A 16,030-nucleotide genomic window follows, 5' to 3' on the forward strand; every position below is an offset into this window, starting at 1 on the left:
GGTCACAGGAGAGAGAGCAAGAGTTTATGCTACCGCTGAAAAGGAGTGTGTGACCAGACTGGAAGAAAAATATTACAACAGTACAATACACAAAGGATGCACTACAGTGTGAAAAATATACATAACAATAAGACTCCTGTCACTGGCTATTCGAGTAAGAGAAGGTCCAAGATAAAAAATGTTCCAAGAAAAGCTCAAAGCAAATTCTTTAAAAACCAACAAAATATGTACATTTTGCTTTGGGACAAGGAAAAGGTTGCCCATGTAAATTATCTACACAATGAGAAAACTAAAAGAGAAAGTAAAGTACCTTGCAAAAAATACACAACCAGTAAATCTTGGGAAGTCATTCCACAGAATACCAAACACAGCAATTAAATGGGCATTACAAGGAATATGGTGCCTGGAGGGCACATATGTATGGTATTATACCAGAGCAAAAAAGATTAAGAATGAAGAGAGTGGCAAGTATTTCAGAAGGAAGAGGTCTAAAGAGATCATAAAATGACATGAGTGAACTAGAAAAGTAAGGAAGAAAATATGTATTTTTCCTATGCATTTTTTCTTAGTATACAAACTTAAATCTAATATACAAACACTAAGTGAAAGCGGGTTTGGCTGCTGAAGCTTAATGAGTTAATTGCAGGTAGTTGGAGCTTAGCTAGTTAATTACAAGTGACAGTGATGGGGTAGGTGTGTGAGGTGGGGGCAAGGGTACAGCAGCCACTTGCCCTGCAGAACTCTCACTTTTCCTTTGCCCACAAAGACAAATGCAGTTGTTCCAAGGAAATACTTGGAACATCTTGTACAGTAATATGTCCTGTTATACTGTTTTCTTTCCTGGCATTGTTTACCTCAAAACAATTTTTGTTAAAAATAGGGAAAATAAAAAGTGACGTAAATCGGTTCACACAACTGTAAAAACCAGGAACTAATATTAAAAATCCATAAAAACCAAGATCAACCATTTATCAAGATATTGCAAATGTAGTGGGTTAATGTGGCTTTTCTTAGCAACATGCACTTCAGGGCGTGACGTCCTGGCTATACGAGTTAGGGTAGAAGAGACCCTTTAGCCTTGGCAGGCAACTCTTCTAGGAGGATACTCCAAATTCAAACCAGTGTGTAGAAGGGACTCCTGAACCTTGGTAGGTAACCTTTCTAACAAAAGGTTATTCTGAATTCAAACCTTGTTCTCCAGCCTTGGACTGTGCCATAGCCATTGTACTGTGGCCTTCCCTTGTCTGAGGGTACAATCAGGCATTTATCCTCTTTTTCGTTCACTTTCCTGTTTATTGGAAAAGTGTGAAGGACAGGCTGATAAGAAAATAAAAGTTGGTTGGTGGACTATCGGGAAGAAAGTCTTCATCTTTACCTAATCTTTTCCTACTAATGTTTTATTTCTAAATCCATCCTGACTGTCCTCCCCCCGTCGTTGCAGGCAAGGTGTGCCAGCCACATCTCATCAACCAGTTGCTTCCGGCGCTTTTTTCAATGACATACGGACATGTTTATACTTTCAACAGAATTTTTGTAAATAATGTAAATACTGTTGTTGCTGATGGTATTGTTGTTTATTATTCTGTTGATTTTTACAATGTTACCGCTGTTATGAGTATTTGTTAGTTTTGATAATGATTTTATGTTGTTAATTTTAATTATTTCGGGAGACACTGAGTTGAACCCTGGGTGAAAGAGCGCAAGCTTAGTAATACAGTGCCTGTTCCATCGAGTGGTATATCTGCAGACTGCAACAACTACAGGCCAATCTCTATTATCCCTGCGATCTCCAAAGTTGCTGAAAAACTTAATTTTAAGCCACTATATAAGTACGTGGAATCTAAAGGATTGTTAGCCGATAGTCAATATGCATATAGGAAGCAGTTAGGTACCTGCGATGCTCTTTTATACTTAACATGCCATTTACAAGAGAACCTTGATAAGGGTTTTGAGTGCAGAGTAATTCAAATATATTTTAGGGCTGCATTTGATTTAGTAAATCACAAGGCATTTATTTATAAACATAAGAATCTTGGAGTGGGTGGATATATTTTAAGATTACTTCAAGATTTCCTTACAGGCAGGCAGCAGCTAGTTGCTGTGGACGCGATCTTTAATGAACCAAGACCTATTTTGTCTAGAGTTCCACAGGGTAGTGTTCTTGGTCCACTGTTATTTTTAGTGTATAGGTGATATGGTTGTTGGCCTGGAAAACAGGATTGTTCAGTATGCTGATGAAGCAACTCTTGTGGGTGTAGTAAAGTCTCAAATTAGGATAAGTGAATGTGTAGTCAGTGGGGTATGAGGCTGAATTCCAGTAAAACGAAAACACTATTGATTAGTAGATCCCATACAGATTTTCCCACCCAATCCTCCCCTTCAGGTGGATGGAACTTTGCTGAATAAGTCTGAACCTTTAACTAGTCGAGGAGTAACTTTTGACTCGCATCTAACTTTTCAAAAACATCTTATGAAAGTTTCAGCAAATGCTTCATGAAAGTTAGGTATCGTTCAAAAGGACTCATATATTTTTAAGAGATACAGTTAATGCAACCTGCTTTAGGTCATTTGTGCTTCCTTTACTGGAATACTGTTCTCCGGTGTGGATGTCTGCTTCTGCCACAGATTTACCTCTTCTAGATAGAGCAGTTTGGGGTAGAGCAGTTTGTGGGGTAGGTTTCCGATTCCTAATAGTAGCAGTTATGACTTGGACAATCAATGGACAATCTCTTGTTTGTCGCTTTTTCATAAGCTGTATTTCAACGGAGACCATTCATATTCACAACTGATCCTTCATCCCCTTTAACTGCCAAGAGCAACCAAACCAGGTTCGCTGAACAGCAGCACCAATATGCAGTAAATGTGCCTTGCTGTTGAACTTCTCAGTTCCAGAGGTCCTACATTCCTCACACCTTACAGCCTCCCAGAGGATGTCATGCAATTGGAACTTCAGAAGTTCAAGTGAAGATGGAATGCATTACTACCCTAAAACTGTTCTCCTTGCATTTTAGTACATTTTTATTTATTTATTAATTTATTTTTTCTTACTTCTTCCTAATGAATACCATACTCTTTGCAAGCTTGAATTTCAAGATGATAATAAAATAATAAAATAAAATAATAATAATAATAATTATAACAATTAATAATTAATAATCATAATTAACAACTAATAATAATTTAAGCCAGAATCAAGATGGCTGATTTATTAATCTAACATCAGCTACTTTAACAACACCCGTGATCACAATTGAAAATCAGCTGAAGCATCTGTTCTTCAATGAGAAGTTGTAGTACTGTACAGATAGGTAATACCAAAAGGAACACATGAAAAGTAACAAGCAGAAGGCAAATTAGCTGGCATCAAACTGTCACTGCAAAGAACCTCAGTAGTATGATCATGTGATGTGATTGACATGAACTAGCAGGATGCAGAAAATTGGAAAACCCCAGATATTTATAGTGAAAAGATATACTATAAAAGCAAATCATCAATAAAGGTCTAGACAGTAAATCACCTCTGTAGTTACTGTATTATCATGTAAGTTTAATGAAACGGTAAATTTCTGAATTTTCATATGGATGAAAAAAAGCATTTTTCCTTGTTAATGATAAATTTCTACCTTAAAAGATGTGGACAGCTAGGTGGGTAAACACCATCAGGAACAGGTGGAAAGTAAAATGGATGTAATACTGCAGACGATAATAGCATCAAACATTATTCAGTGTATATTCAAACCTTAGCTCTAACTATGCATATTTTAAAATCACTTACTTTTAAATGAGCTAGATGATATTCCAATAATATACTAGCATTGGCAATGGCTTCTACAGTGCCAACAAAGACAAAAGGAACTTGGCCTTCGGCACGTGGTGTGGTTGGTTCTGGTTCATTGTCACCCTCTATCTTCACCCGAACAACTCCAGACTTGTCGACCATTTCTTGTATAACACGGCCATTTTTTCCAATTACTTTTCCTACTAAAACTCTTGGTACTTGTACAGATTCTTCACTGTATTCTAACATTGCTCTGGCTTTTTTTACAGCATCTTCTGACTGTAAAAACAAGAAAAAAGGATTAACCATAAACTATTTCAGAAGTATATTTTCATTAATTTAATCAATAAAAAGCCCCAAACAACAACAAGACTCAAAAGTAAAAGGAAAAATGAAAACTGGTAGAACAAAAACACCTACTTCACCATAAATTTTAAAAACACAAGTGTTTTCTTCAAGCTCTATATTAGTGACACCTTCAATCTTCCTCGCCTGCTGAATGTTAGCTCCATGGGCACCTATAGCTAAACCCATTAGATCTTCACGCACACTAAACTCCTCTACATATCTGTTGAGAAAAAGAATAATAAGTAAAACAGTTTTTTTCTAAACCATCATAAACACATACAAACAAATATACAAAATGGACCATCAAATATCTTTTAAAAATTACTCATAACTTGGGGACTAACTGTTTAATAACCTTACCCTGCTGTGGTCTGAAGTCGCGTGGATTCTAGTTGCTTTGCTGCCTCCTCCGTTCGACATAAAAGAACTACTTTTTGTTTTAAATTTCGAAAATGCATATCAGCTAACATGTTGGCTAACTTTGGACACTGGTCATTACGCGACTATTGAAAGAAAAAAGAAAATACTATGATTAATATAATTAACATAGAAACAATAATGAACATCAGTATATCAAAAGTACAGCATTTACTTGAACTTTACATGAGCAACCATAATCAGTATCATACAGGTCAATACATTATTAAGCAGGTGACAATCCCACCAGACCTTTACTATCTCTTTCCTATATGAATCATAATCCCATTATTATTAGATTTATGAGACAACTGAGTCACATCACTACAGCTTCACTGGGCCTGCCCAAAGTATTTGTTTTTAGAAGTTAAACTGGAATAAGTTATAAGAAATTTGACAAATAAACAACTAAAATGTAAAAGTAATGTAGGTGGAGCTAAAAACACGCTACAGTATGCCACAAAACACAACATATGCAAGTAACCCCCTTCATCCAAGTAATGTTACCTTTTCCTATTTACTATGCCAAAAAATTCATTACAAATTAATGACATTTACCTCAAACCCAGGAATAAAGTCAAGGGGTTCAAGAACCCTTTCTACAACACGATCCTTCCAGAGAGAGAGAGAGAGTGAAAGCTTCTGGGACTGTACAAATTTTCCTCCTTTAAGGGGTACTGCTAACAGTTCGCTTGAGCAGCAAATTGTAGATAGTACCAAAAGTGCTTTGTATTACTAATTCAAACCCAGAGACATTGCTTTCTGCCTTTTACTTTTCATCCATTTCCTTTTCTTTCTTCTCACCCAGTTGGCCAACTTAAACTTTTGCTCACTCCTACTGTCAGTCTTCAATTGTGAACAAATCCTTCAGCTGAGCCCTATGAAGGTTTCCACATGACTTGAGTGTCTCAGTAAACTACTGTATAAAAAACCCAACTCAAAAACTCTCTTTCTTTTACACTGGAGCACCTCAGAAGCAGGTGTTACCCATTAATTTCAAATATTCATATTCATATATTGTACAGAAAATTTTCAACTGACTGTGTTTACTTATTTCAAATTAAGAATACATATACAGTAAAGATTAGGACATCTACAATGAATAACGTATTCAGAATGCTATACAATCTATAAGATAATGAGTTAATAGAAGAACATACATGTTGCTATATCCTATTACTATACAGTAAAGAGAAGCCTTAGGCTAGTACAGTACATTCATACGGATGAATTTTAAGGAAGAATTGTTTCTTGGATTGTATGGAACAGTATAGGTCAGGTTAACTAGGAATTACTTTATATTACACAAGACTCACCGAAAGGTACCCTTACTGCCAAATTAAGTCATTTAAATGTTGGTCTAATTCTGGAAACTTCTAATTCAAAGGACATATACAGACATAATCATCAGGATATCAGTTTCAGAATGATGCATGGAATATCTCATTAAACAAGTCTCTATGTTTGGAATATCTTATTAAACAAGTCTCATTTGGCAAGAAAAATTACAACACTAAGTCACTTTACATGATCTAAGTTTAAATGATCATCAGCTGCTTCATGACAAATCACTAACCAAAACAATACTTACTAATAACGTCAAACTGTGAGTTTCAGGATTATATACACAACTAGATGCACCACAGGCTTTCTTGAAAGGCTTATGAACAGTCTCCATTCGCGCACTGAAAAATAAAGTAGAGAAATATTAGACGAAAAACCACATTGACAAGAAATACATAAAAATTTCTAATCACTTCAGCAATCATCTGGCTTTTTAATGCATCAGATGCCAATTACCTTAGTTAAATAAATGAGGAAGGAAATGCAAAGGCTGTTTCTGATCACCTCCTACAAAATGTAGAATTATCAACAGCACAATCCAGGGTCTTTACATTTTATTATTAATTAAACCTATCTTTTTAAATTCATCTTAATAAAACAGGTTTTGACGTACAAACCTATTTTGATAGCCGCTCAGTCTTTCAAAGGTCAGGACAGAGATGCCTTTCCCAAAACTGAATGGCGCTTAGTCCCTCCTTCAATAGAAATTCAGTCATCGTTGAAGGAGACAGTTATCCTGCCTAATAATATAGCACTGAAAGCCAAATAGAAGAAACACTATTAATGAAAGCCTTAGAGGCAATCTTTCTCCAGTTTAAAGGAAAATTATTTTACAGCCTTCTGTCTCTTTACTTCTGAAATGATCAATCATGTAAAGACAATTTCAGAACTTTGTGGTGACTGGAAAATGAGAGTTTAAGGCAGAAATAAAGCTGTATGTCTCAAAAGGAATGGGGCAATATTTGTCCTACCTTATGAGAGAAAAAGCTCCCACTGGACATGGCTACCCAGCAATTTGGGACTCCCTATGAGAAAAATCTCAGGACAGCCATGGCTGAATCTTATGCTAGGCTCCACCTATTAAAGAGCTTCCATAGTCTTCAAGAATAATGTTCACTGCAGTAGCCAAAACACTTATATGGACCCTATGGGGAGCATACTATGATTTTCTGGAGTATCACATTAAGGCTTGAAAGGAAGCATTAGTGGGCTCCCATATTTTGCTCCCCATGTAACCTCCTTATTGCTTTTTTCCCCTATCTGTTGGAACCCTTTTTGAAGTCTCTTGTCACACAACTCATTGAATGAGCCCAACAACAGAATTGCTTAATATACCCTGTTCTTCAAGAGGGGAAATCAGGGAAACAATACCCTCAGAGTTTCCTTTTCCTTAGCCTAAAAAAGCTCGGAGTGAATCAGAGCCCTACAAGCCTTCAGTCACTACCAAAGGACCCTTCCAACAACTGAGGCAAGGACAATAGCATCAGCACACCTTTCAAAGCAGACAAGACACTCCTACCAGGGAAAAGAAAAATAGACTCTGAATGGGATGGAGTAGCCCTCCTTTGGCACTGCCACAATCCACTCCTCTCCCCTTACAAGGGGAGAGACGGTTCTGGTGCTAGCAGTCGAAAGTTCCCTGGGGCGCCTAGATGATCAAGTTAAAAGGTCTTGAGTACTCTTCTTCTGAAACTCCGAGATGTCGCTGACTGTGGATTGAGGGAAGAGGTGCTGGCAATCAAGAGGAGAGTACAACAAGGCAGACGTCTGTGATGCAGTGACGCTCTTCGTGGTGAACGATCACCAAAGCTCTCTCTTTTTAAGTACTCCCACGGCAAAGAGAGAAGCTAGCTCTTGAGTGCCATCCCTAATGCCCTTATCAGTACATGAAAGGACATTCAGTCACTCCGCCGTGACATCTTCAGGTAACAAGGAGAAGTTCTTGATCTTCCAAGCTAATGCACCCACTGACCCGTCTAAGAAACTTATCACCTCAAAAACTTTCAAAAGATTCTTAAGAAGGTGGTCGAGTTCTGTAGGGGAGAACATCACCTTAGCGACAGCGAAGGCTGACCTCTTGAGACGATTCGATAAGGCCGGAGAAGTCCCCCTGGGAGGAGGCAGCCACTCCCAGTGAGGGAGCTTCCCCGGTGGCATAAGACAAAACCTCCTATGTACCAGATGAGGAGGGTAACTAAAACAAAAACTTCCCTGCTCTCTCTTCTCCGAGAGCCAACTATCCAGTTCATTCAGAGCTTTCTTTGCGAAAGACAAGAGCACCATCTTCAGCAGCCTGGACGAGCCAACAGGCTTGTCACTCATGAAGAAAGTCGAAGTCAGGGAAGCCAGGGCTGCTGGTGAGAAAAACCCCAGGAAGTTTTGCAGCAAGTACTTCAATAAGGCTGCACAGGCCAACAGAGCAGAGCCCTGATCAACATCACCTTCTTCACCTCCTTCCTCCGACGAAACAGGGCACAGGTGCAACTGCTTAGGGGCCTGAGCAGACAAAGGCTCTTCCTTAAGACGACTCAAAATGTCAGCAAGCTGACGCTGAATAGGTGTTAACAACGGATCCATAGCATCAACAGCGGGAAGCGATGAGCAAGTTAGTGACAAGAGTTTGGCATCTGGCGCCAGACGTGTTGGAGAATGTGCTGAGCACTCCATGGAAGGCAAAGTATGTCCGTGTACTGAACACTTGGGGTGTTGCTAGACACTCACATACTGAAGGGTGCTTGTGCGCTAATGGTGAAACAGCTACAAGTCAAGCTTGATGGATGGATCCCCTCAACAGAGGATCTAAAACAGGTTTTGGGTGGACAGATCCCCTCTGAGGAGGATTAATATTATGTGGCATACAATTTGTATCGAGCAGGAAAGTTTCCAGTACTTCAATGGACCATAAATGAATTGTGGCAACTAAAGAATTCTGCTCAGCTCAATCGTGGGCATCTTGGGAACTTCAGTAATGTTCTTGACTTGGAGGGGGAATGTCTTCCTCCTCGCTCTGCCATGAAGTCTTTTTATTTATTTGCTCATAAATATACCCAGGGATTACTGTTGGTTTTAGTTCTTAATCTTTAATGTGATGTCAGTTATACTTGTAATTTTGCAAAGAAATATTAGAATAAACATGTATTAATCCAAACTAGTTACTTCATTTCCTGATCTCAGTAAATTTATGTAAATATTTTACAACAAATATGCTCAGAATTTGTTACTGATTTTAGTTCTTACCTGTTATGATATTGTGTGAGTTGTAATTATAATTTTACAAAATAAGATACAATAAATTATTAGAAAAAAACATGCATAACTTGGTAGAATTTATAAGTCTTTTGTAAAAGAGGCCCCACACAGAGTTGTAAATAGTCACTTTCCACTTCCCATGAAAGGGAGGGAAAATTTTTTAGAATTTTTTTCTTACACCATGTTCATTTGCATATCTTCCTCTTTCCACTGATGTGTTATCTTGAATTTGCCACACTTTAAGTTTGCCCGGTCTGGGGGTGTGCATTACATATAATTAGTCCATCCCTTAAGGGTTAACAAATTAAGCTTCCAATATCTTTATGAAAAACTTTTACAGTATTACTATTCTCAAAACACCATAGGTAGCTAATATATATATATATAAATATATAAATATATAAATATATATATATATATATATATATATATATATATATATATATATATATATATATATATATATATATATATATATATATATATATATATATATATATATATATATATAATAATATATATATATTATATATATATATATTGATACTGTAAAAACCTAAAAATTCCAGCAATCAACATAATATAACACTAGTTAACACTGTATATCAGGTAATAAAAATTACATGTCAAGATATTTTTAGACAACTGATTAGCATCAAAACCTATGGGATCAGGATAATGATCCAAAATTTAAGTTCTATCATTACAAAAAGTACTTGACAAAGGAATCCCAACTGTTGAACAAAAGGATAAAAACTTACTAGTCTCTAATGTCTTCTGGAACTTCAATTTCAAATTTTGTAAATGTCTTCGAGGTGATAGGAGGATTTGTATTACGAGGACGTACTTTTTCTGATGGGAATATATTTTCACCACCTGTTAAGGACACACCAGTAAACTCTACGACGTGAAAATCTCCTTTAGACATCTGAAATAAATGAAATTTCCCTTAGACTTAATAATTAACACTACATAGTATGATAATTCCCAACAAATACCAAATGAAACACGTTCATACTTGAGAAAAAATTTCAAAACTCAAAGCTACCTACTTTGTTTTACTGTACTTCTAACTAGATAAATATCTGAATGTCTATTATGACAGGGTACATTACTGAGTCTTGCTGCATGTATGACCTGCTGTTTTGCTCAAAGTATTCTTAAACAAAATAATTACAATCTGAATTATAATTCTTAAACAAAATAATTACATTCTCAATTATAATTTAAAATTTATCCTAAATCTATAAAAGGTTGTACATAATACAATTTATATGATTCATTATTCATCTATGCCATTTCATCTCCCTACTTCTTGCTTTTAGTAAAGATACTAAATGTTAAAATATCCAACCACCTAAAATTCTTTATGCATTCATAGAGTTCAACAATTAGTTAGTCCATGGGACTAATAATATATATAATAATAAAAGCAAATGAAGAAAAAATGCATGAAAGGCATTTGCACCTTTTTATTTTACATTACAACTATAGTCATGAAGCTCAAGAAATATTCTTTTGTTCCGCAAAGACAGGCTGTATTTTTTTGTTTCCTATTTGTGACAAAAAATCAAGTGTGTTTCTGATGTAGTAGCTGTATATAGCTTTAAGACATATTTCAACTGTCTTCTGATGTAAATCTTTAATGGAGAGATTTTGGCACTCTACCCCAAGACAGTAAGTTCTTGTCTGATGGTACTACAAAGCTCTGACAGGTCAGAATATGGGCCAAGTATTGACCATTGTCTAAACAGTCCAGGGCAGAGGACTGAGATAATCTCAAATCACTCATAAAGAACAGACAGGTTCCAAGTTTTTCCAAAAACTCATAATGAAAGAGAACAACAGAGAAACCTACTGTTCCATGTGCCTAACTTGGTATTCAGTAGCAAGAAGCTTGCCAATGTGTTTCGTTACTGCTAAACTAGCTGAAAAAGCCTCTGATAAGATCTGCGTATTTACTAAGGGGCCCCAATTGTACCCTTAGGAGACAATCGAGAATGATAATCACTTCCGACCCCCGAGGCCTGGCCATTAATCCAGAACACCTATAGCATGACACACTTAGGAAGAGACTCCAGCCGTTTTCTTGGGTCAATATACTATTGTCACTTCGTCATCCTTTGAATCCTACCCTTATCAAGAGAACCCCTTTTTCTTTGGGAATACTTAAATCCCTTCTTAAAAGTTGCTTAATGAATCTGAATTTAATCTTCTGGCTTCACATTTTCACATTTTTTTACACGTTACTATGCACTAGAGTTTGCTCATAATGTTATTTTATGTGGCTAAGTAATTTCACATATAATTAAAAAATGCTAAAGCACTGAGAGAAATACACAACTATTAGACCTATTTTTTCATTTAATGTGCCTTTTATTTCTAAAACTTTTCATTTTCTATAGAAAGACATTTTCATGATAAAGTTTTAGATATACTTACCCAGTAATTACTTAGCCAAGAGTTTCTACTCGAACGGCAGTTTGAATTTGGAATTCTGCAGTAGCGATTCTTTTGTTTGTGTAGATGACAAGACCCCACCCACTTTAGGGGTAAGACAGAGGAGCAACCTACCCAATAGCTCAGGGAGGAGGGTGGGCTCCATCTGTAATTACTGGGCAAGTATATATAAAACTTTATTTTACCATAAAAAAATGTCATTTGTACGTACGTAACTTGGCCAGTAATTACTTAGCTGATTCCACACTGAAAGGTGGTGGTGAATCATGGACAACAAAATAATACTCTAACACACGATAAGTTAAAATGAACAAATATAAGCTAGCATTGAGACAATGCTTCTTGTTTCCTTACCTGGTGAGAGAGCTGCTGCAAGCAATTACTGCCTCCGGTTTGCGCTCGTCTCAACTAGTAGTGATGTGGAGGTATACCCAGGATCGCCTCTACTGCAGTGGGATACTTTGCAGCAAAAGAGTACTCCGAAGGCTGACATAGTATACAAAAGGAACTTTGTGGCGAAGGTCATTACCAAAGGCCAACAAAGCTCAAGACAACTGCCCCTTCCCAGGGAACAGTACCATAATACAATCAAAACCAAACAACAATATCACTTCAACATCATATTAAAAAACATGACCACCACCCAACACTAAAACTGGTGGGCACTCCAAGTATCTTGTATCCCCTAGGCTTCCCCAGGACTCAAGACCACATACAAGGCGAAGAGATACACACATAGGAAGAGATACTTCCTACACTTCCTCACCCAACACTATGCCAGCTATGGACACCAGTCTGAAGGTATTGCAGTTTTCGTATATAGTTTCAATGTCCTGCAGGTAGTGCATCACAAACACCGACTTACTTCTCCAGTATGTTGCCTGTAGAATGGAGGATAGGGAAAGATTGTGCTTGAAACTACTAATGTAGCAACTGCCTTACATCATGTGCCTTAACTTTCATGACTTTTAAGTCATTTTCCTCTACCTGGGAGCGAGATTCCATGATGAGATCCCTCAAGGAGAAGGAAATGGCTTTCTTCGATAAAGGTCTAGAGGGATTTTTAATTGAGCACCACAAATTCGAAAATTGCCCTCTAATTTTTTTGGTTCGGTGCAGGTAGTACCCGAGGGTTCTCACCAGACACAGCACTCCTCCCCTTCCATCCCTACAATATCAGATAAGCTCTTAATGGTGAAAGAAAGAGACAAGGTTGTGAAAGGTTCTCGTTCTTCGCTAAAAAATTTAAGGAGAGAGAATAAACTTGCTCTCCCCTGGAAAAGCTGATCCTTTTGTCAATTGCATGAAGCTCACCTATTCTCTTCGCATTGGCCAGAGCCACAAGAAAAATAGTTTTCCTTGTCAAGTTCCTCAGAGAGGAAGAGCACATGGGTTCGAAGTGCATACTAGACAAACACTTGAGCACTACATCTAGACTCCAAGAGAAATTCTCCTTTCTAGATTTGGTGGTATTAAATGACTTAATAAGGTTCGAAATATCTTGGTTAAAAGAAATGTCGAGGTCTCTGCAATGGAGGAAGACAGTCCTTGTGAAAATCTCAAATACCGGTACAGAAGTCTGCTATTTGCAGGATAGATGTCTGAGAGGACGAAACATCGTTTCTTTTGCACCAAGTTCTAAAAACCTTCCACTTTGCCTGGTACAACTTGTTGGAAGAGTCACATGTGCACTTGGTGATGTCCTATGCCGTCGATCTCGAAAATCCTTTAGCTCGAATGAGCTTACTGACAAGTCAAAAGCCTGCCATGGCCAGAGTGGATAGGCCTTGATGGAATTTCCTGCAGTGTGGTTGTCTGAAAAGACTTGGAATAGCAGGAAGGAGCCTTGGGAAGTCTATGAGATCTAGAAGGTCCAGCAACCATTCCTTCTGTGGCCAAAAGGGGGCCACAAGAGTCATCCTTACGTTGCTGTGCGAACGAGCTTCTTGAGGACTTCCCTTATCATCCCGAACGGAGGGAAGGCATACAGGTCCAAATTGGACCAATCTTGGATAAATGCATCTGTTGCCCAGGCGAGATGGTCCGGAACTGGGGAGCAGAACAGAGGCAGGCAGTGATTTCGAGATGTAGCAAACAAGTCTAGGGTCAGTTGTCCCCATAGACTTAACAGGCTGGAACAAACCCGATGGTCCAGCATCCATTCCATTGGAAGGACCTGATTCCAGCAGCTCAATTCGTCCACCAGAGCTTTGCACATGCCTTGAATGAACCTCGTGACCAACTGGGTCCAGTTCTCATCTGCCCAGCACAACAGATCTCTCGCTATCTCGCACAGAGAGAATGAGTGAGTTCCTCCTTTGATGTTTTATGTAGGCCAAGGCTGTGGTGTAGTCTGCATGCACTGTAATTGTTTTGTTGCAGACTTCTGTTGCAAAGTGTCCTAGTCCCAGGTAAACTGCAAGCAATCCTCTACTCTCTTGGGGGATGGCGAAGCCCGAAAACTCAGAGTCTATCTGAATCCCCAAATAGAGAATTCTCTAAGTGGAAGTCAGTTGTGATTTCTGGTGATTCAGCAATAATCCCAGTTCTTGAGTCATAAGAATCATCTTCCTTAAGTCCTCCATGCATCGTTCCTTCGTGGGTGAGCAAAGGAGCCAGTCATCCAAATAGAGCGAGATCTTCACCCCTGCTAGATGAAGCCAACCCGCAAGAGGAGTGAGTACCCACGTAACAACCTGTGGGGCAGTCGAGAAGCCAAAACAGAGTGCTCTGAACTGATAAACTTGATTCCCGAAGACAAATCTGAGGTATTTTCTCAAATCTTCGTAAACAGGGATATGAAAATACACATCTTGCATGTCTAGAGAGATCATCCAATCCCCCTGACAGATGGATGCAAGTACCGACTGGGTTGACTCCATATTGAATTTTGTCTTCTCTATGAAGGCATTCAATGCACTCACGTCGAGCACCGTCTCCAACCTCCTGAAGACTTGGCCACTATGAAGAGCCAGTTGAAGAATCCCTTTGATTCGGCATTCCTATCTTTATGGCCTCCTTGTTGATGAGAGACAAAACCACCTCTGAGAGGGGAGAATACCTCTCCAATCCTTCAGAGTAGGCCATCAATACGACGGGAGTATTCGTCAAGGGAGGTCTCTCCCTGAAGGAGATACACTATCCCCTCTTGAGCACTTTGACTACCCACTGGTCTGCCCGTCTCGAGCTCCATCTCTCCCAGAAGAGAAGAAGCCTGGCACCCACTGGGGCATGGAGGACTGGGTCCTCACTTGCAGTTGGAAGGTTTCATGGTTGACTTTCTGAGGGTTCGGAGTGTAAACCTAACTGTAACCCTACGTCTGGACTGTGATCTCTGCCTGCCCCTATGAAAGGGCCTCGACTGCAGAGATGTCCTGGTGGGTAGGGTGGTCCAATCTCCCTGACACTTCGTCGACTGTGCCAAGAGGTCTTGAGTCGACTTCTTATGCAGGCTAGAAGTTATCTCACTAACAGTTGTCTGCAAGAATAGATGATGTTATCCTGTGGAGAAAATAGAAGGGTCGATTTTTGTGAAGCTGTCATGCCCTTAGACATGAAGGAAACCCACAGCTCCCTTTCCTTTGGAATGCTTTAAGTTCAGAGGGAAGCTACTTCCCGCGAACTGTCCCTGACTCCTTGTCAGCACAGGAAAGAAAACCAAGCAGTTCTGTAGCGCAGTCACAGTTGGAAGAGAGGGATCCTGAACTTTCTTGGCTAGGGCTCCTAAACACCAATCCATTTCACTTCAAATAAGGCTTTCTTGGACGAGGACGAAAGAACTAATTTTGCAAGTCCGACGGAGTCTGAAGGCAGACAATTCATCAAACGATGTAGGAGCCACAGAAGAGAACTCTGATTAGTTGTCTCTCAAAAACCTAGGAAGGGACGCATATGCATTCACAGGTGAGTTAATCAGCTCAGTGGTCTGGTAAAACTAAGGTATACTTAACTTCACAGGTGAGTCTTGATCAAAATCGTCCTCCAAAGACACAGGAGACAAAGGAGGATCTGAGTAAGGTGCCGTTGAAGATGATGGTTTGTGAAGAAGCTGGAGAATGCTATCCAATTTTCACTAAGGACAAACCAAAGCTGAATCCAAACTCGAGGAAGACGGACAATTCATCGCCGAACTGGACGAGGCCGACACCTGAGGCTTAGATGAAGACGTCAAATTATCAAATTAATAGCTGGCACCACCAAAACACTGGTAGCAGAAGGAATAGACGAAAATCGACATGGGGGTGCCTTACAGCGAATGGTTGCTTCAGGGTACTCGGGAGCTACAGGGCGCTTGGCCACTACAGGGCTCTCAACCGAAGGTAGGCGTTTGGCTACTACAGTACAGGGCACTCGGGCACTACTGGGCGCTCAAAGATAAATGCTCATCCAGCACAGGGCGCTTAGATGAAGAACTTCGCTGTTCACATGAAGCAG

At 39.0% G+C, this 16,030-nt stretch overlaps 1 protein-coding gene across 2 annotated transcripts in view; it reads right to left on the reverse strand.

Annotated features, from left to right (window-relative positions):
* LOC136843333 (RNA-binding protein FXR1-like) overlaps positions 1-16,030 on the reverse strand; it is a 94,138-nt gene that overhangs the window by 61,266 nt on the left and 16,842 nt on the right. For both annotated transcript variants that reach the window (XM_067111620.1, XM_067111619.1), the window contains exons 3-7: positions 9,898-10,064; positions 6,135-6,228; positions 4,487-4,629; positions 4,199-4,346; positions 3,776-4,057 (exon numbers count right to left, since the gene is read on the reverse strand). In XM_067111620.1, coding sequence (XP_066967721.1) covers positions 3,776-4,057; positions 4,199-4,346; positions 4,487-4,629; positions 6,135-6,228; positions 9,898-10,064 — 834 coding nt within the window. The remainder of the gene's footprint in view (positions 1-3,775; positions 4,058-4,198; positions 4,347-4,486; positions 4,630-6,134; positions 6,229-9,897; positions 10,065-16,030) is intronic.

This window comes from Macrobrachium rosenbergii, chromosome 11 (assembly GCF_040412425.1).
Source record: "Macrobrachium rosenbergii isolate ZJJX-2024 chromosome 11, ASM4041242v1, whole genome shotgun sequence".
Taxonomy (NCBI): Eukaryota; Metazoa; Arthropoda; class Malacostraca; order Decapoda; family Palaemonidae; genus Macrobrachium; species Macrobrachium rosenbergii.